At 56.0% G+C, this 16,667-nt stretch overlaps 1 protein-coding gene across 1 annotated transcript; it reads left to right on the top strand.

Annotated features, from left to right (window-relative positions):
* Nucleotides 1-7,669: 7,669 nt before the first annotated feature.
* On the top strand, nt 7,670-13,263 carry SLC39A3 (solute carrier family 39 member 3). Its single transcript, XM_058537634.1, has 4 exons — nt 7,670-7,732; nt 8,311-8,425; nt 8,989-9,307; nt 11,950-13,263. Exons 3-4 carry the CDS (start codon nt 9,098-9,100, stop codon nt 12,682-12,684), a joined length of 945 nt encoding a protein of 314 aa, XP_058393617.1. The 5' UTR covers nt 7,670-7,732; nt 8,311-8,425; nt 8,989-9,097; the 3' UTR covers nt 12,685-13,263.
* The last annotated feature ends 3,404 nt before the right edge of the window (nt 13,264-16,667 follow it).

Below are 16,667 nucleotides of genomic sequence, written 5' to 3'. Positions count from 1 at the left end.
GGTGCCTTACAGCTTGTCTGCCGCCACAGGCTCGAGCTTAGCCGAATCCTCCAGCTGTCTGTCTCTGCCACCAACCAGAAGTGACCTGATCGCCTTGACAACCTCTGTGAAGGGGGCCGTCACGTTCAAAGGGCCGAGAATGGAAGAGCGGTTGTGAATCACCAGGTCCCGGGTCTGGTGAGAGTCTGGGCATCTTTGGTCTTTAGCGAACCCGCACCCGTCGTCTCCATGTGGCTCCCCATTTCTGTCAGTCACTTCCAGTGGGAATTCTTCAGAAGGAAGAGAGAAACTCCAGCATCATTCTAAGGTCTTACAAACCTTCTAGAAAGTGCTTTTGGCAAAATCTAAACGCTTCATGCTGCCGGTTAAGCCTGTTTCCTCCTTGTCTGCGATTAGCAAGGATGGACTGGTGGCCCCCAGCACAGAGGGGAGGATTAAGTGGTCCCCACCTGGGCTGCCCATTGAAATCCTCTAACGACCTTTAACACCGACACCTGCATCCCACCCCCGGAGACTCGGACAATTCTTCTAGGGCGGCGATTGTCAACAGGGGCAGTCTTGCCCTCCAGGGGACACTGGGAAGTATCTGGGGACATTCGTGGATGTCAGGACTGAGGGGTGCTCCTGGCATCGAGTGGGTGGGGGCCAGGGATGCTGCCCAACACCCTGCAGGGTCTGAGAACTCCTGTCCTGTCTCTGAGCTCTCCTGGGCTTATTTAGCCAACCCCTCTAGTTCTGCATCTTAAGGAAGCAGCCCAGGTGACTGTTACGCACCTGTTGGGAGAACCCCACTTTGAGAAACATTGGTGGGCACATGAACATGAGCCATGTATTCCAGAAGCATCTACGTATGTCTCTTAGATCTTCCCAGATGATCTCCATTCTGTCCCTCCCATCCTGTGTATCAGTCACTTGGAGGCCCTGCAGAACCTCTTCCAAGTTTCCCCCAAACACAGTTAAGTGCTCAGGAGAGACCCAGAAACTTTCTGGGGTGGCACCACTAGCAGAGTGGGGAAGGAAAAAAAAAAAAACAGGAGTAGCTGTGAACATCTCATCCCAGAAGCCAGTGGCTTCTCTATGTGACTCGATGAGAAGTGTGTCATGGATAATTACTGCTCGATCCCACACGAGTCAAAAATAGGAGATTTCTGAATATTCTCGTCAGAGGTGCACTGAGCAAAAAAAAAACAGCAATTAAACATGGATTTAGCATAAGTCGTGACTTGGAAAAACTTCCAGGAGTAGGTTGAGCCTTGAGATGTAAGGCAGCTGCTGTTACCGTAGATGGAGTTAAGAAGACTCTGTTCTCTCCATCTCCGCACCCTCCACACGTCATTCCCAGGGGCTAGACCGCAAACCCCACCCGGGTTAAGTCCCACGAAGAAGCAACGAGGAAGAAAGAAAGTGTGTCTCTCTCTGTCACAGAGCACAGCTCTCAACTGGGGGCGGTTCTGCCCCCGGAGGACACCAGGCCATGTCTGGGGACATCTGTGGTCCTCACGACTTGGGGCGCTCCTGGCACCGAGTGGGTGGGGGCCAGGGATGCTGCTCAACCCCCCACGGCGCCCAGGACGGCCCCGAATGTCAGTAGTACCGACGGGGAGAGAGAGACCCTACCCTGCAGTATTATCAGCACACAGAAGACCCTAGATGTAAGTCCCACATAAATAAATGTCCCAAACCGTTTTGCCACCAGCAAAACTAATTTGCTCACTGGCTCTAGAGTGTCCCTGTATCGTCGCAGCAAAGATTTCACCCCAGCCTGGGTAACGTGAAAACCCAAAACTGAGTCATCTTCCCCACCTTTTCATCTTGCAAAATCAATTAATTCCAAGTTGGAGCAAACACCAATCGCTTGGGATGTGGCCCTCAAGCATGAGAAGCCGAGGCCACCAGGTGGCGCACCAGCGCCGGAGCCTCCTGGGTGCTGCCTCCTGCATCCCTGGGGGCCGGTGCGCAGCATCAGGACCAGAAACAACTACATCTGATCCTGAAACCGCCTGGGCTTGAGCCTAGAAACGCCCCAGTCCTAGAGATCAGCGTTGTGCTTTTTGAGCTGTTTTTCTTTTCAGAATGAGAAATCCTCCCAACCGGGGACGTTCTGCCGCGCTGGGCTGTGATGGGACCACCATCCTGAGTTGCCTGATGCGATATAGGGTCAAAGAAAATGCATCCCTCCAGTGGTGAGGTTGGAGGGTGCAAACCACAAATTCTGCTCAGCTCACGGCTGTTCCCAGTTCTTTGTAAACTCATGTAGACTTGGGGAGTCCATTCTTTTTTTCTTTTTTTCCTTTTTGAATCTGAGGAAGATTTACCCTGAGCTAACATCTGTTGCCAGTCTTCCTCTGTTTTGTATGTGGGACACCATCACAGCATGGCCACTGACAAACGGTGTAGGTCCGCACCCGGGAACCGAACCCAGGCCGCTGAAGCAGAATGCACCGAACTTAACCACTAAGCCCACCAGGGCTGGCCCGAGGGACTCCATTCTTTATTCTCTCTCTTTTATTATTGTGCTTCTCAGACTTTTTATCAACGTGTAGCATACATGCACAAAAGTGCACAAATTATAAGCAAACAGCTTAATGAGTTTTCACAAAGGGAACACCCATGTCATTGGCACCCAGGCCAAGAACAGAACCTGACCAGCCCCCGTCATGCCCCCTCCACTCATTACCACCCCAAAGGGCAACACTGCCCCAGTGCCTAATAGCGGGGGTTAGTTTCACCTGTTTTTGAAATGTATACAAATGGAGTCTATGAAATGTGAAACCATAAAGATTGTAGAAGAAAATATAGATTATGATTATGGGTGGGCAAAATTTTCTTAAAGAGAACACAAAAACCACTGTAATGGTTAATTTTGTGTGTCCACTTGGCTAGACCATGGTACCCAGATATTTAGTCAAACACCAGTCTAGATGTGAGTGGGAAGGTATTTTTTAGATGAGATTAACATTTAAATCAGTTGACTTTAGTAAAGCCGATAACCTCCATAAAGTGGGTGGGCCGCATCTAATCAGTTGAAGCCTTTAAGAGAAAAGACTGAGGTCCCCCCGAAGAAGAGGGAATTCTGCCTCCAGACTGCCTTGGGACTTGAGCTGCAACATCAACTCTTCCTTGGTCTCCAGCTGCTGGCCTGCCCTGCAGATTTCAGACTTGAAGCCCCCACCATCTCCTGAGCCAATTCTTTAAAATAAATATGGTTCTCTGGAGAACCTTGACTAATACAGGCTCTAACCATATTTTTTTTTTAAATCAACAAATTAGACCACATTAAAAGAGAAGGAAAACGTGAGCCACTGAGTGAGTAAAGGCATTCACAATATATAGTTGACAAAAACATAAAGTACTCCTACCAATCAATGAGCAAAACAGAGATAGCCTAATTTTTTAAATGGGCAAAACACTTAGAAAGACATTTCGAAAAACAGGATGTACAATTGGCAAATATGTATACGAAAAAGGGCTCAATTTCATTAGACATCAGGAGAACACTAATTAAAACCATCATTTGAGACAACTACAAGAAAAAACAAGTGCTGCACATTACAAAGGTGTGTCCAGAGTTCCAAGACCCCCAGGTGCGGGGATTTGCCAGGAGGACCCCAGGACTCAGCAGTGCTCGTCCTCATGGCCGTGGTTTATACAGAGAAAAGACACGAAACAAAATGAGCAGAGGAAAGGCACGTGGGGCAGGGATGGGGAGACCAGGCAGAAGCTTCCAGAGTCCTCTCCCAGGGGAGTCCCACAAGACGTGCCTAATTCCCCCAAACCAGATGTGACAGCGCGTGTGAGGTGCTGTCTCAAGGGGCTCAGAGACCCAGGCCCAGGGTTCACACTTGGGTCACACAGAGCGTCTGCCCGGCACGGACGAGAGTCCAGACTCGGGAGGAGAGCAGGTGCTTGGCGTAGACATCATGTGTGCACAGACAGTTTAGGGCCGGGGAGCCCCCGAAGTCCAGTCCCAGGTGCCACCGGGGGCCAGCCTGGCAAGCTGGCCTGTCTGAGGATAGGAGTCTGAGGTCTGCTGTGTTAACTCTTTTCTGCACCAAAGGGGAAAAGCCAGCTGTACATTATTGTGAGGATGCTTTCACAGGCATCTACATACGTCAAAATCTATCAAACTGTACACTTTAAATACGTGTGGCTTATTGCATGTCAATTACACCTCAGTAAAGCTGCTAAAATGGTTTTATTTCATATTTCCATGATGAGCTGTATGGATCGAGCATCTTGCGTTTATTCACCTTTTGTATTTGTTCTCCCGTGAATTGTCATTGATCTCCCTTCCCATTTTTATTTTAGGATGCTTGTTCTTTATCAAGTGTTCTGTCTCACCTGTTACCAACATTTCCTCTTGTCTGTCACTTGTCTCTTAAGCCCATTCATAGTGTCTTTACTCTGGAAGATTTCTGAAATATTCAATGCCGTCAAATTTGTCGGTATTTCTTCTCTCATGCGCTGAAAATATCTGCTTATACATAGGTCTTGGAGTCTAGGAGGCTTTCAAAAATATGTCTCGAATGAATAAAAGCCCAAAGCTTACGCAACTCCTTCTCATTCTCTAAATAATTATGAATAAATACTGAACATTATGAATTCTCCTAGAGGAGGGAGTCATCCTGTGGGCATTTACCTGGCGTGCTATTGTTACAAAAGACCGTTTTTGTTGTTGTTGTTCTTGTGAATTACAGAAACCAGAAAAAGAGTCAAGTCACTTTGTGTCTGATAATAAAAATAGCTGCCGCGTATTTCGTGCTTCTAACGAAGCAGGCAGACAGCGGCGTCCAATGTTAGGAATTCATAGACATCGCCTACTTGACCTCTGCAAAGCCGAACTCAGTCTTTCGACACCTCTGACATCTGTGCCTTCTCCAGCTTTTCCTATTTTAGTGAGCAATGCCAGCATCCATCCAATTGCTCGAACCAGAAAACCAGAAGTCATCCTGATGCCTCCCACTCCTGCAACCCACACAGACGAGCCAGGGCCAGGTCCTGCCCATTCAGCCTCCAAGATATTTCTCAGATTCGTCCACCGCCCTGGATCACCCCTGCCAACGCCCTCATCGAAACCAGCACTAGGTCTTGCCCAAAGGACTCTTAACTGGTCTTCTTGCTTCCCCTCTGGATCCCCAGAAATTCAGCCTTTCTGGACACAGGAGTCAGGAGAACCTTAAAACATAACTTGGATCACAACCCTCACCTGCTTAAAACTCTTCAGTGAATCATTGCAGTGATGGTACAATCTGAATTCCTTCACACGGTCTATAGGATTGTCTCTAACGTCTCACCTCCCCACTGCTCACTAACATTGAGCCAGCCTGGCTTTCCAGTTCCTCAGATACGGCAAGCTCTTTTCTCTCTTTGCATCAAGCATCCTCTCTGCTGCCGCCACTTCTCACCATACTTTATTTGGTTAATTCGCACAGAACTCTCTTTCTCTTTTTAATTAGTGGCAATTAGTACAACCTATAGTTTTCCCTCTAGGGATGTGTATTAGTTATCTTTGGCTGCATAACAAATTACCCCAAAGCTTAGTGGCCTGCAACACAACATTTAGTATCTCGGAGTTTCTGTGGATCAGGAATCCAGGTGCACTGGGCTGGATCCTTAGCTTCAGGGTCTCTCAAAGGCTGCAATCAAGGTGTCCACTGGGCGTCAGTCATCTGAAGGCCCGACTGGGGCAGGACCCCCTTCCAAGATCGCTCATGTGGTTGTGGGCAGGATTCAGTTCTTTATCGGCTCTTGTACTGAAGGTCTCGGTCTCTTGCTGACCGTTGGCTGGAGGTCACCCTCGGTTCCTGGTTATGGGAGCCTCTCCAACATCGCAGCTTGCTTCATCAAAGTGTGCAAGCTGAAAAGGCATAGAGAGAGTTGTGCCAGCAAGACAGAACTCACGGTTTTTGTAACCAAATCATGGAAATGCCATCCCGTCATTTTGACATATTCTATTTGTTAGAATCAAGTCACCAGGTCCAGCTCACACTCACGGAGAGTAAACTACACCAGGGCATGAATACTAGGATGTGGGGATCATTCGGAAGCATCTTAGAAGTCTGCCTACTGCACTACGTTATTATTTCATTAATACTTGTCTCTCCCTGTAGACTGTAAACTGTGAGGGCATGGGCTTTGCTTTTTGCTCCATTTTATTAAAAACATTTTTAAATTGTGGTGAAATATACATAACATTAAGTTTACCATTTTACCCATTTTAAGTGCACAGCTCAGTGGCATGAAGCACATTCACACTGTTGTGCAACCATCCCCACCATCCGTCTCCAGAACTTCCTCATCCTCCCAAACTGAGACTCTGTCCCCATTAAACACTGACTCCCCATCCCCTCCCCCAGCCCCTGGCCCCACCATCCACTTTCTGTCTCTGTGGCTGTGACTCCTCTAGGGGCCTCCTGTGAGGGGACCACACAGTGTCTGTCCTTCTGTGTCTGGCTCATGTCGCTGAGCATCGTGTCCTCAAGGTCCATCCACGTTGGAGCATTCTCCACTTTATTCTTAGCGTCTTTCCCCGTGCCTGGCTTGTGGTAGGTTGACAAGATCTTAATTAACAAATGAATACAGTCTCCTCCTTCCTAATTCTGGTTGCTTTTATGGGGCAGTGGAACAATCTTTTCTTTTTTGAATGTTCCCTTCTCCCCAGCTAAAAAATATCAATAGTCGATTTTCAGTCTTCGTCTTCACCTATCTACAGTATCGACACAATAACCAAACGATTCTGTTAAAACATGTTGGATCTGTCACATCTTTGACGAAAACTCGGCAATGGCTCTCCATGTCCCTCAAAGTCCTTTCAATGCCCTCCAAGGCCCTTCACGATCTAACTTCCCCGTCTCCACATACACTTTCCCGCCTGACTAGGTTTGGCCACACTGGCTTTCTTGTACCCTCCTGCCTTGGGGCCTTCACACTCTCAGTTCTTCTGCATGGAACGCTCTGCCTCCACATATCCCCTTGACCAACTTCTCCATGTTCAAGTCTTTGCTCAAATATCTCTTTCTCGATGGGGTCTATTTGAGCATCTAAATATCTCTTTCTCCATGAGGTCTATTCAAGCATCATATTTAAAATAGCAGCCCACCACTCAGCATTCCCGATAACCCTTACTGGGCTCTATTAATCCAGAGCACTTGTCACCTTCAGGCAAAATTCCATCACTTATTATGTTTGTTGATTATTTTCCATGTCTTCTCCTAGAAGGTCCAAAAGGCAGGAGATCTTTGTTTTGCCCACAGATGTTCTCCTAGAAAAGGCCCTGGCACATAGCAGGCCGAGATGCTGAACCGATGAATCTGCTTCTTAAGCCGACGGGCAGGGCATCAGCAGCGAGGATGCGCCCAGGTCAGGCTCGCGTTTCCCGCCAAAGGCCCAGCGCGGGATTCAGCACCAGACGCCCCTGGACAGCTCTGGGAGCCAAACCCTCCCGGAACCCTTCGTCTAAGGTCGGAGTTTCCGGCGGGAGCCGCCTGGAGGCTGTACCCGCCGCTCAGCGGGAGGAAACTCCTTTCCCGTGCAGGTAGGAGAGGTGGAGTCGCAGGATGAGTAGCGGCTGCGACAGCCAATGGCGTGGCGCGCTCGGCCCGCGGCGCTCGGGGCGGCCAATGGGCAGGGGCGTGGGCGGGGCGTGGGCCGCGGCGCGCCGGCCGGGAGGCGGCGGTGGGGTCGAGACCGCGGGGCGGTTGAGCGGCGGCGGCGCCGGCGGGGCCCGGCGGAGGTAAGTGCGGGCCGGACCGAGGGCTGTTGTCGGCGAGATCTGCATCCGGCTCCCCCGGCAGAGCGCGGGGTGTCCCCTCTCGGGCGGGACCGGGTCGGCCTCGCCCTCCGCGGGGCGCCGGGTGCAGCACGGGGCATACAGCAGGCGCTCAATACGTGCAGAATGAATGAATGAATGAGCCCGCCCCCTCCTCTGCCCGGCCCCATCTGCCCCCGGGGTGAGAGCGTCCAGGCCGCCCTCACCCCCCAACCCACAGACTGGGGCATCCGGACACCCAGCAGGCATTTATTGGGCCCCTACTGTGTACCTGGCTGTGGGCTGGGGAAGACAGACTCTTGCCTCCGCGGAGGTCGCAGCCTAGAGCGAGTGGGGACATCCAAGGGCTTTAAATCAGGTCGTTCTCCATAAATAATGGCAGGGAAGCGAGGGAGAGGCCTCTCCGACTGGTGACATCTGAGCTGAGACCCGAAGGGCTCCGTGTCATGGGGGCGTGGGCAGTGAGAACTGGGAGGCTGGGGGAACCTAAGGGCGGGAGCAGCCGAAGCCCTTTGTACTAACAGTGACATTCTTGGGTCCAGAGCGAAATCTGCTCTGGTTTGGATCATTGAGTCACGTAAAGAGATCCACATGCTTCAGCCCATCTGTTCGTTCAGCCAGCGGTCACGGAACTTCTGTTCTGCACCAGGCCTCGCGGTGGGTACAAGTGATACGGCATAGGGCAGGGGTCGGCCAGGGGAGGCTCTTCCCAGCGGTCTGGGAGGCAGTGACCCGAAAGATGAGACATCATTGGAAGGTCGTGGGAGAGAACAACCTGTGCAAAGGCCCTGGGGCTTGGCACATCCAGGGACCACAAAGGCCAGAGTGGGGTGAGATGAAGCAGGAGCGGTTGGTGCAGAGCCTTCCTCTCAGGATGAAGCGTTTGGATTTCACGTATGGGCAGTGAGAACCCAGTGAGGCGGCACCACCCCAGAGAACATTCTGCAACGACGGAAATGTTCTGTTTGTGCTGTCCCATATGGTGGCTACTGAACGCTTGAGATATGGGTAGGGCGATGGAGGAGCTGGATTTTACATTTTATTTCATTTTAATTAATTTAAACAGACACCTAGTGACTGCTGTATTGGACAGCGCAGTCTGCAGGCAGCCATGACTGTGCCAGGCCTGGAAGGGGGTGAAGTCCTTGGGGTGGCGGGCTTGGTCACTGGAGCCGGGCAGATGCTCCAACAGCTGACGTGGTTGCCCCTGGTGTTCGCAGCATCTGGACTGAGGCATGAGCCCCCGGCCGCGAGGTGGGGCCCGGTAGCACGCCACGGGACGGGAGCGTCACCCACACGTGGTTTGGCCCTGCGGTGCCTGGAGCAGCCATGATGAAACTGCTGGTGGCCAAAATCCTTTGCATGGTGGGCATGTTCTTCTTCATGCTTCTGGGCGCCCTGCTCCCCGTGAAGATCATCGAGACGGACTTTGAGAAGGCCCATCGCTCGAAAAAGATCCTCTCGCTCTGCAACACCTTTGGAGGCGGGGTCTTCCTGGCCACGTGCTTCAATGCTTTACTGCCCGCCGTGAGGGACAAGGTAAGGGCTGCCTGGGTGGCAGCGGCAGCCCTGGGCCCCTTATGAGCAAGGCTCTCTGATGCTTTTTCAGCGCCGACACTGAGCTCGTGGGGGAGCTCAAGTAGAAAATGAATTTGCTGTGTGACCTTGAGTTGGTGGCTTCTCCTCTCTGGGCCTTATCTGGTAAACAAGGGGTTTGAACTAGACCTGGGGTTCCCAACTGGTGGTTCATCCGTCGTTACCTGACCAGACAGCCCACCCCGGCGAGCGTGTCCTTTGTCCTGAAGCTGGCGACTGTGGCCTCTCTTCAGCTCCTGTATCAGCTAGCTACTGCTGCGTAACAAATTATACCAGACTCGGCGTCTGAAAACAACACAGGTTTATCATCTCACGGTTTCTGTGGGTGAGGATTCTGGGCCTTGCTTAGCTGGGTCCTCTGCTCCCGGCTCTCATCAGGCATCACCGAGGTGTCTGCCGGGCCGTGGTCTCACTCAGGGTTCACCTGGGGCTGGAGCGGCTCCTGAGCTCATGTGTTGTGAGCCAGGTTCAATCTCTTGCTGGTCATCAGACCAAGGGCCTGGTTTCTCCCTGGCTGTTGGCTGGGGGCCTCCCCTACGTGGCTGTGTGCTTCATTCCCCCACGCCTGGATTTCTGACGCTCAGAACCCTGAGGAGATGTGCTTGTGTTGTTTTGTGCTGCTGAGCCTGTGTCCCTTCGTTACACAGCACAGGAATCTCGTACTGTGTGCTGGTAACACTGCAGGGCAGGCTTTCCCAGCCCTGGCCCTGCTGACGTTCAGGCCGGGTCCTTCCCCAACTGCTCCAGGGGCTTCCCTCGCCCCAGAGGGTCAGGTCCCCCCTCCCGGCGCCCCCACTCCCCCAGCCTCAACCAGGCGCCCCTTGGAGAACGGCACCGCAGTTGCTGGCTTTTGTGTGTCGGCCTCGTCTTTCCTGATCCGTGTTTATCCCTTTGGGAGAAGCTCATGCTTCTCACCAGCTGCTGTTTTCCCGGCTGGCACAGGGAGGCCTCCATGAGATGTTTAGCGAATGAATGAAATGGCTTCTCCACGGAAACACGGCCGTCTGCTGCAGCAGAGTCTCATCCCGGGGCAACTCTGCCCCCCAGGGGACACTGGGCTACGTCTGGGGACATCCGTGGTTGTCACACTGGGGGTGCTCCTGGCATCGAGTGGGTGGGGCCAGGGATGCTGCTCGACCCCCCACGGCGCCCAGGACGGCCCCACCCCAGTGTCAACAGCCCCCCCACAAGTCATGACAACCAGAATGTCTCCAGACATGGCAAGTGTCCCCTGGAGGGGCAGGGCCACCCCGGGTGAGAACTGCTGTGTGTGTGTGTGTGTGTGTGTGTGTGTGTGTGTGTGTGTGTGTTCACAGGCTGTAATGAAGCCTTGAGGGGAAAGAAGACGGTGCTGTGAGCGGACGGTGGGGGCCCCTGGTTTAGGGAGGGTACTTGGAGATTACAAAGCATGAGCATCAACCAGCTGTAAGACTGAAGCAGGAACATTCTGGACAGAGCCCACGGCATGCTCTGATGCCCCAGGGCCGGAACGAGCTGTGTGTGTGTGAACATCCTTATGAGTCCAGGGAAAATTAACCCGGGCCCTGCTGTCCAGTATGGCAGCCACTTGCCGTGCCTGGCTGGTCAAGTTTCAGTGACTTAAACTGAAGCACAATTCAGCATGCCCGTCCTCAGCCACGCAGGCCACTTTTCAAGTCCTCATGAGCCACGCGTGGCTAGTGGCTTCCGTATCAGACAGCACCGATAGAAAACGTTTCCATCATCCAGAAAGTTCTATTGGACGGCGCTGGCTTGAGGGATCTGATGGGGGTGGCCAAACATGCCAGGCAGCCTCATATTCCTTCTCAGCGCCTTATCCCAGGAGGTCAAGGGATGGGGAGACCTCTGGAAGAGAGCCCGCCTTGTGTGATATGGAAGCAAACCCCGCACGGGCCTTGGGGCCAGAAGAGCTGGTTGCCGTCAGTGCTGGAGGCCGGACGTCCCAGATCAGGGTGCCGGCAGGGCTGGGTCCTGCTGAGGCCTCTCTCCTCGCCTCGCAGACGGCCGGCCTCTTGCTCCCTCTCCAGACGGTGGTCCCCGGTGACTCTTCCTTTCCTAAGGATACCAGTCCTGTTGGACAAGGGCCCACCATAATGGCCTCATTTTAACCAAGTCACCTCTTTAGAGACCCGTCTCCAAATATGGTTACTTTTGAGGCACTGGGGGTTGAGAGACTTCAATATATGAATTTTTTTTTCGGGGGGACACAGTTCAGCCCATAACACTTTAATTATATCTCCAAAGACCCTTCTTCCAAATAAATCACATTCTGAGGTTCTGGGTGGGCATATCTCTTGGGACCACAGTTGAGCCCGCTGCGGGGTTTTAGAACTGGTTGGTGGATGTAGTGGATGTAACGTGAGGCCTCGTGATTCCCTTCGTAACAGGGTTGTTTTTAACCCATCAAGGATGAACCTGCCTCCCTCTCTCCTTTTTTTAAACTTCTCGTATGAATTGGGGATTTCTGTGCTTTGCTCATCGACCGGTGACATCTGAGGGACCCTGTTGGCGGGGGTCCCACCTGCCCCGCCTCTGAACCCCTCTCTCTCTCTCTCCTTTTCTCTCTCTCGCATCCTCTGCCCCAGCTCCAGAAAGTTCTGAGTCTCGGGCACATCAGCACGGACTACCCGCTGGCCGAGACCATCGTCATGCTGGGCTTCTTCCTGACGGTCTTCCTCGAGCAGCTCATCCTGACCTTCCGCAAGGAGAAGCCGTCCTTCATCGACCTGGAGACCTTCAACGCCGGCTCGGACGCCGGCAGCGACTCGGAGTACGAGAGCCCCTTCATGGGGGGCGCGCGGGGCCGCACGCTCTACGGGGAGCCCCAGGCCCACAGCCACGGGCTGAGCGTCCAGGAGCTGTCGCGCTCCAGCCCGCTGCGCCTCCTCAGCCTGGTCTTCGCCCTGGCGGCCCACTCCGTCTTCGAGGGCCTGGCCCTGGGCCTGCAGGAGGACGGCGAGAAGGTGGTCAGCCTGTTTGTGGGCGTGGCCATCCACGAGACGCTGGTGGCCGTGGCCCTGGGCATCAGCATGGCCCGGAGCTCCATGTCCCTGCGGGACGCGGCCAAGCTGGCTGTCACCGTGAGTGCCATGATCCCCCTGGGCATCGGCGTCGGCCTGGGCATCGAGAGCGCGCAGGGCGTGGCCAGCAGCGTGGCCTCGGTGCTGCTGCAGGGCCTGGCGGGCGGCACGTTCCTCTTTGTCACCTTCTTCGAGATCCTGGGGAAGGAGCTGGAGGAGAAGAGTGACCGTCTGCTCAAGGTCCTCTTCCTGGTGCTCGGTTACACCGTGCTGGCTGGCATGGTTTTCCTCAAGTGGTGAGCGGCCCATCGCCGTCGTGGTCGCCCCCGCCCGGCGGGAGCTCGCCAGGAGCCCCGGACACAGGCCCGGTCCCCCAGCCTCGCGTTCCCTCGAGGCGGGGGTTCAGGCCCCGGGCGCCGCCTGAGCACAAAGGGGCCCCCCACGACCGGGCCGCGCCCCACATCCTACAGCCCGAGCCTCGGGGGACTGTTACTGCTTTGAAAAATACTGCTCTTAAAAGTATTCACCGAAGCTGTGTGGCCACGTCAACCTCGGGCGTGGGGATCTGGCGACTCTCACGGGCGGCGGGGCCGGGCGTCCGGATGGGGTTAGGCCGAGGCCCTCCCCTCCCCCGCACAGCCCCAGCTGAGGACGAGGCCTCTGTTGTCTGCCCCCTGGCTCCATGGCCGACCCCCCAGCCTCCCCTCCGAGCCCTGAGGAAGGTGCTGTATGTGGCAGCCGGCTTTATTAGAGGTTCTAGTCACTATTACCCGACGCCCCGGACAGTTTCTAGAAGGAGCCACCAGCGTGGAGCCTCGGTGCCACAGTTAGACGGGGCGGCTCTGTAGCTCCTGCCTCCTGAGGCAGTGCCTCCTGGGGGACGGGGTTCCGGGTACCTCAGGACCACCCTCTTCTTCCCTGCCTCCTGGCGCGGCCCCCCTGGCTGGGGAGGTTGTTCCTCTCAGTTTCCTGGGAGCGGGGGCCCACGGGCCCGAGAGACACGCGGGCAGGGCCAGGGCGCAGCTTGGCCATCAGTTCCCAGCCCCGTGTGCAGCCAGGGTCTCCAGAGCAAGACGGCCTCCTGCAGGCCGTGGGGCAGGCGATTCCCCCCCAGACACAAACAAATGAAGATGCTCGCGGCCCCAGAGGGCGCGGGGGACTAACACCCGCGTGCCGGGCTGGCGCAAAGCCTCGGCCCAGCTCCGTGGCAACCCCTCGTTAGCCGCCTGTGGTTGGGGCAACCCGGCCGCGTGCCTCCGGTAATGAGCCGGGGCGAGAGCCTCTCCCTGGGGATTCCGCTGTGTCTGCTCGAAGCCAGGGAGGCTCGGCAGGAGGGAGTGGGGCCTGGGGGCCTGGGCTGGGTTCTCGCAGCCTCCGCCTCTCCCACCTCTGTCCCGGGCTGTAGGGTTAGCTCCTTACTCGTGCTGTTCCTGCTTCCTCACTCGGCTGCAGGCACCAGGGCCCAGGTGCACGACCTTCTAGAATCCCAATTCCTTCCTGCGCCCCACTCACGGCCCACCGCCCCCCACGCCAGGAAGACACTGCTGCACTGGGGCCCTCCAAGCTCCCCTCAAGGATAGGCCCCAGGGCCCGGAGCTCGGCGAGGCCTCCAGTCCATCTCTCCGGCCAGGCTGGGAGCTCCAGGGGCAGCTAATTGCTTGTCCCAGGGTGGGCGCCCCAGGGGCCAGCCTGCTGCTGCCCGCTTGGCTCCGCCAGGCACGAGGGGAGGTGACCGTCACCATGGCCATGGCCCGGCCTCCTTAGGTGTTGCTACGAGAGTCTGGGGGAGCAGGGAGGCGTGTCTGAGACACCCCCCGTTTCCACTCTGTGGGGCCCCCAGCCCAGCGCTGTTGGAAGCATCAGGCCCGTTTCCAGGAACTTCTGTCTGAATCTCTTACCGGGGACCCGTCTGAACCCTGCGTGGCCTGACCCTGTCCCCGTGCCGGGAAAATGACCCCCGTGGGTGTGGAAACATCGTCTCTGCTCTGTCCTAAACCCAGCGTTGCCGGCCTCTGCCTGCCCCCACTTCACTCTGCCGGGAACCGGAAGGTTCCACCAGGTGGGCGTTTGCCCCGGTGGGCGGGTTGCCGTGGAGCCACCAGATTCCGAAGCCTGCCTTCAGCTAGGGGGATGTGGCCAGTGGGATGGGGCTGGGCGGGGGACAGGGTGGAGGCATCGGGGGTCCCACACAGGAAGGCTCAGGGCCCCTGTCCCCCAAATGTGGCAGAGACCACATGTGGGGGCAGGGCAGCCTGCCCCAGGAGTCCCCAGCTCTGGACCCCCATCACCACCCAAAGCACACACACGGCAGGATCCCCATCCTGCCAGCCTTCAGCTCCCTGGGGTGGCCCTGGGGACATCCCCACACTCCTCCTTCCCTCTAGTGAAGCCTCCAAGGCCACGTCGTCCCCCTCACTCTGAGCCGGCTTCCTGCCAGCAGGCCCAGGAAGAGCGCCGCCACGTCTCGTGGAAGACCTCTGCCAGCCCCTGATAGAAATCCCCGCTGCGGTTCCCAGCATCCTCAGATGCCGCCCCGTCTCAGGTCTGCCAGCCCGCTCCCGGCTGCCCCTCCTTCCCAAGGGTCCCACCAGCCCCAGCAAATCTGCTTCCAGGCCCCATGAGGACAGTGGGACCTGAGAGGCTCGGGGAGAGGCCGTGTGTAGGAGAGGATACAGGCTGCCCCGCCGGCCCCCCGAGGCCACCTCTGGCCGCCCCTCCTGTCTGCTGTGGTCGAGGAGCAAAGGTCAGCCCGGGGATCTGCTTCAAGAAGCCACTATGGGTCAGCCAGCCGCAGGGGTGATGGTGTCTCTGGCCGGCTCTGATCAGCTTTCCCCACTTTGGGGGAGGATCAGAACGTCTCCACATTGGGGTAAGAAGGAGAGTGGTCGTCCCACCCAACAGAAGCCAAGCTCACTGCTGAGGTCCCCGGCCAGGGGTGGCGAGTCCGGCCTAGACCAGCGTCTTCTGAGGCCAGCTCAGCCGCTCCATCCCCCGCCGGCTCTGACACAGGACAAGTGGTGACAGGGGGTTCAGCGTGAATAAGCCTGCGGGTTGGTCACCACCTGGGGCCCTGGACCAGCCCCCGCCACAAAACTGGATGTCGGCCACGAAAGGCTTCATCCAGCTCGATGCAAATGTGCCACGTCGAGGAAATGTCGCGTGGCCTGTGGAAGCAGAGATTCCTCCTTCTCAGGGGTCTTTTGCTAACTCTGGTTCTCTTTCCAGGCAATTCTGCCCCCAGAGGACACTGGGCCATGTCTGGGGACATCTGTGGTTGTCACACTGGGGGTGCTCCTGGCATCGAGTGGGTGGGGCGGGGGATGCTGCTCAACCCCCCACAGTGCCCAGGATGGTCCCCCACCGAGAGTGGCCGACCCTGATGTCCACAGTGCCGAGGGGGTGAAATCCCCCCTAATTCACAGGGAGTGATGATGGGTCGCAGACAGGGGCCAGTTCTTTCGAGAGTCTGGGCCGAAGAGACAGAGACAGAGACAGACGGAGGGAGGAGAGGGAGGGCAATGCCAGCTGATTCAGTGTTCAATGCTCACGGCCACGCCCAGGCACAGCTTGGACACGATTGCCCCCAAAAAGCACAAACAGCTCTGTTTAAAAAAACTTCGAGAGGCCGGCCCGGTGGCTTAGCTGTTAAGTGCTCGCGCTCTGATACCAGCGGCCTGGGTTCAGATCCCGGGCGCGCACCGACGCACCGCTTCTCCAGCCATGCTGAGGCCGCGTCCCACATACAGCAACTAGAAGGATGTGCAACTATGACATACAACTATCTACTGGGGCTTTGGGGAGAAAAAGGGGGGAAAAGGAGGAGGATTGGCAATAGATGTTAGCTCAGGGCCGGTCTTCCTCAGCAAAAAAAATAATAAAAAAATAAAAAATAAAAAAAACTTGGAGCACAAACACCAAACACCACCTTTGTTCGGATGCTCCTGCCTGGGACAAGGTCACCCCTGGCCACTTGCTTGGCTGGGCTTCTTGGCTCTGCCCAGGCAGGCTTCGGGTGGGTCCGATTGTGGGGGTGCACGGGGTGGGGCGCCGTTCAGAGCTCTGCATATGGGAGCGTTAACTCAGGCCTTGCCTTCTTCCTTGGCCGAGCCTGCTGGAGTGTCACCTCCACCAGGAAGCCCTGACTGACCCGCCGCCCTCTGCAGTCTGCTCAGCGAGGGGCCCCCCCCCCGGCACAGGCGACAGCTGGATGGAGTCGACCGAGTCCCCTCCTGGATCTGGAGACAAAAGAGGAGAAAATTAGGAGGCGGCACCCGGGCCCCGCG

This window comes from Diceros bicornis, unplaced genomic scaffold, assembly GCF_020826845.1.
Source record: "Diceros bicornis minor isolate mBicDic1 unplaced genomic scaffold, mDicBic1.mat.cur scaffold_67_ctg1, whole genome shotgun sequence".
Lineage (NCBI taxonomy): Eukaryota > Metazoa > Chordata > Mammalia > Perissodactyla > Rhinocerotidae > Diceros > Diceros bicornis.
This window is presented reverse-complemented; position numbering and strand designations above follow the sequence as displayed.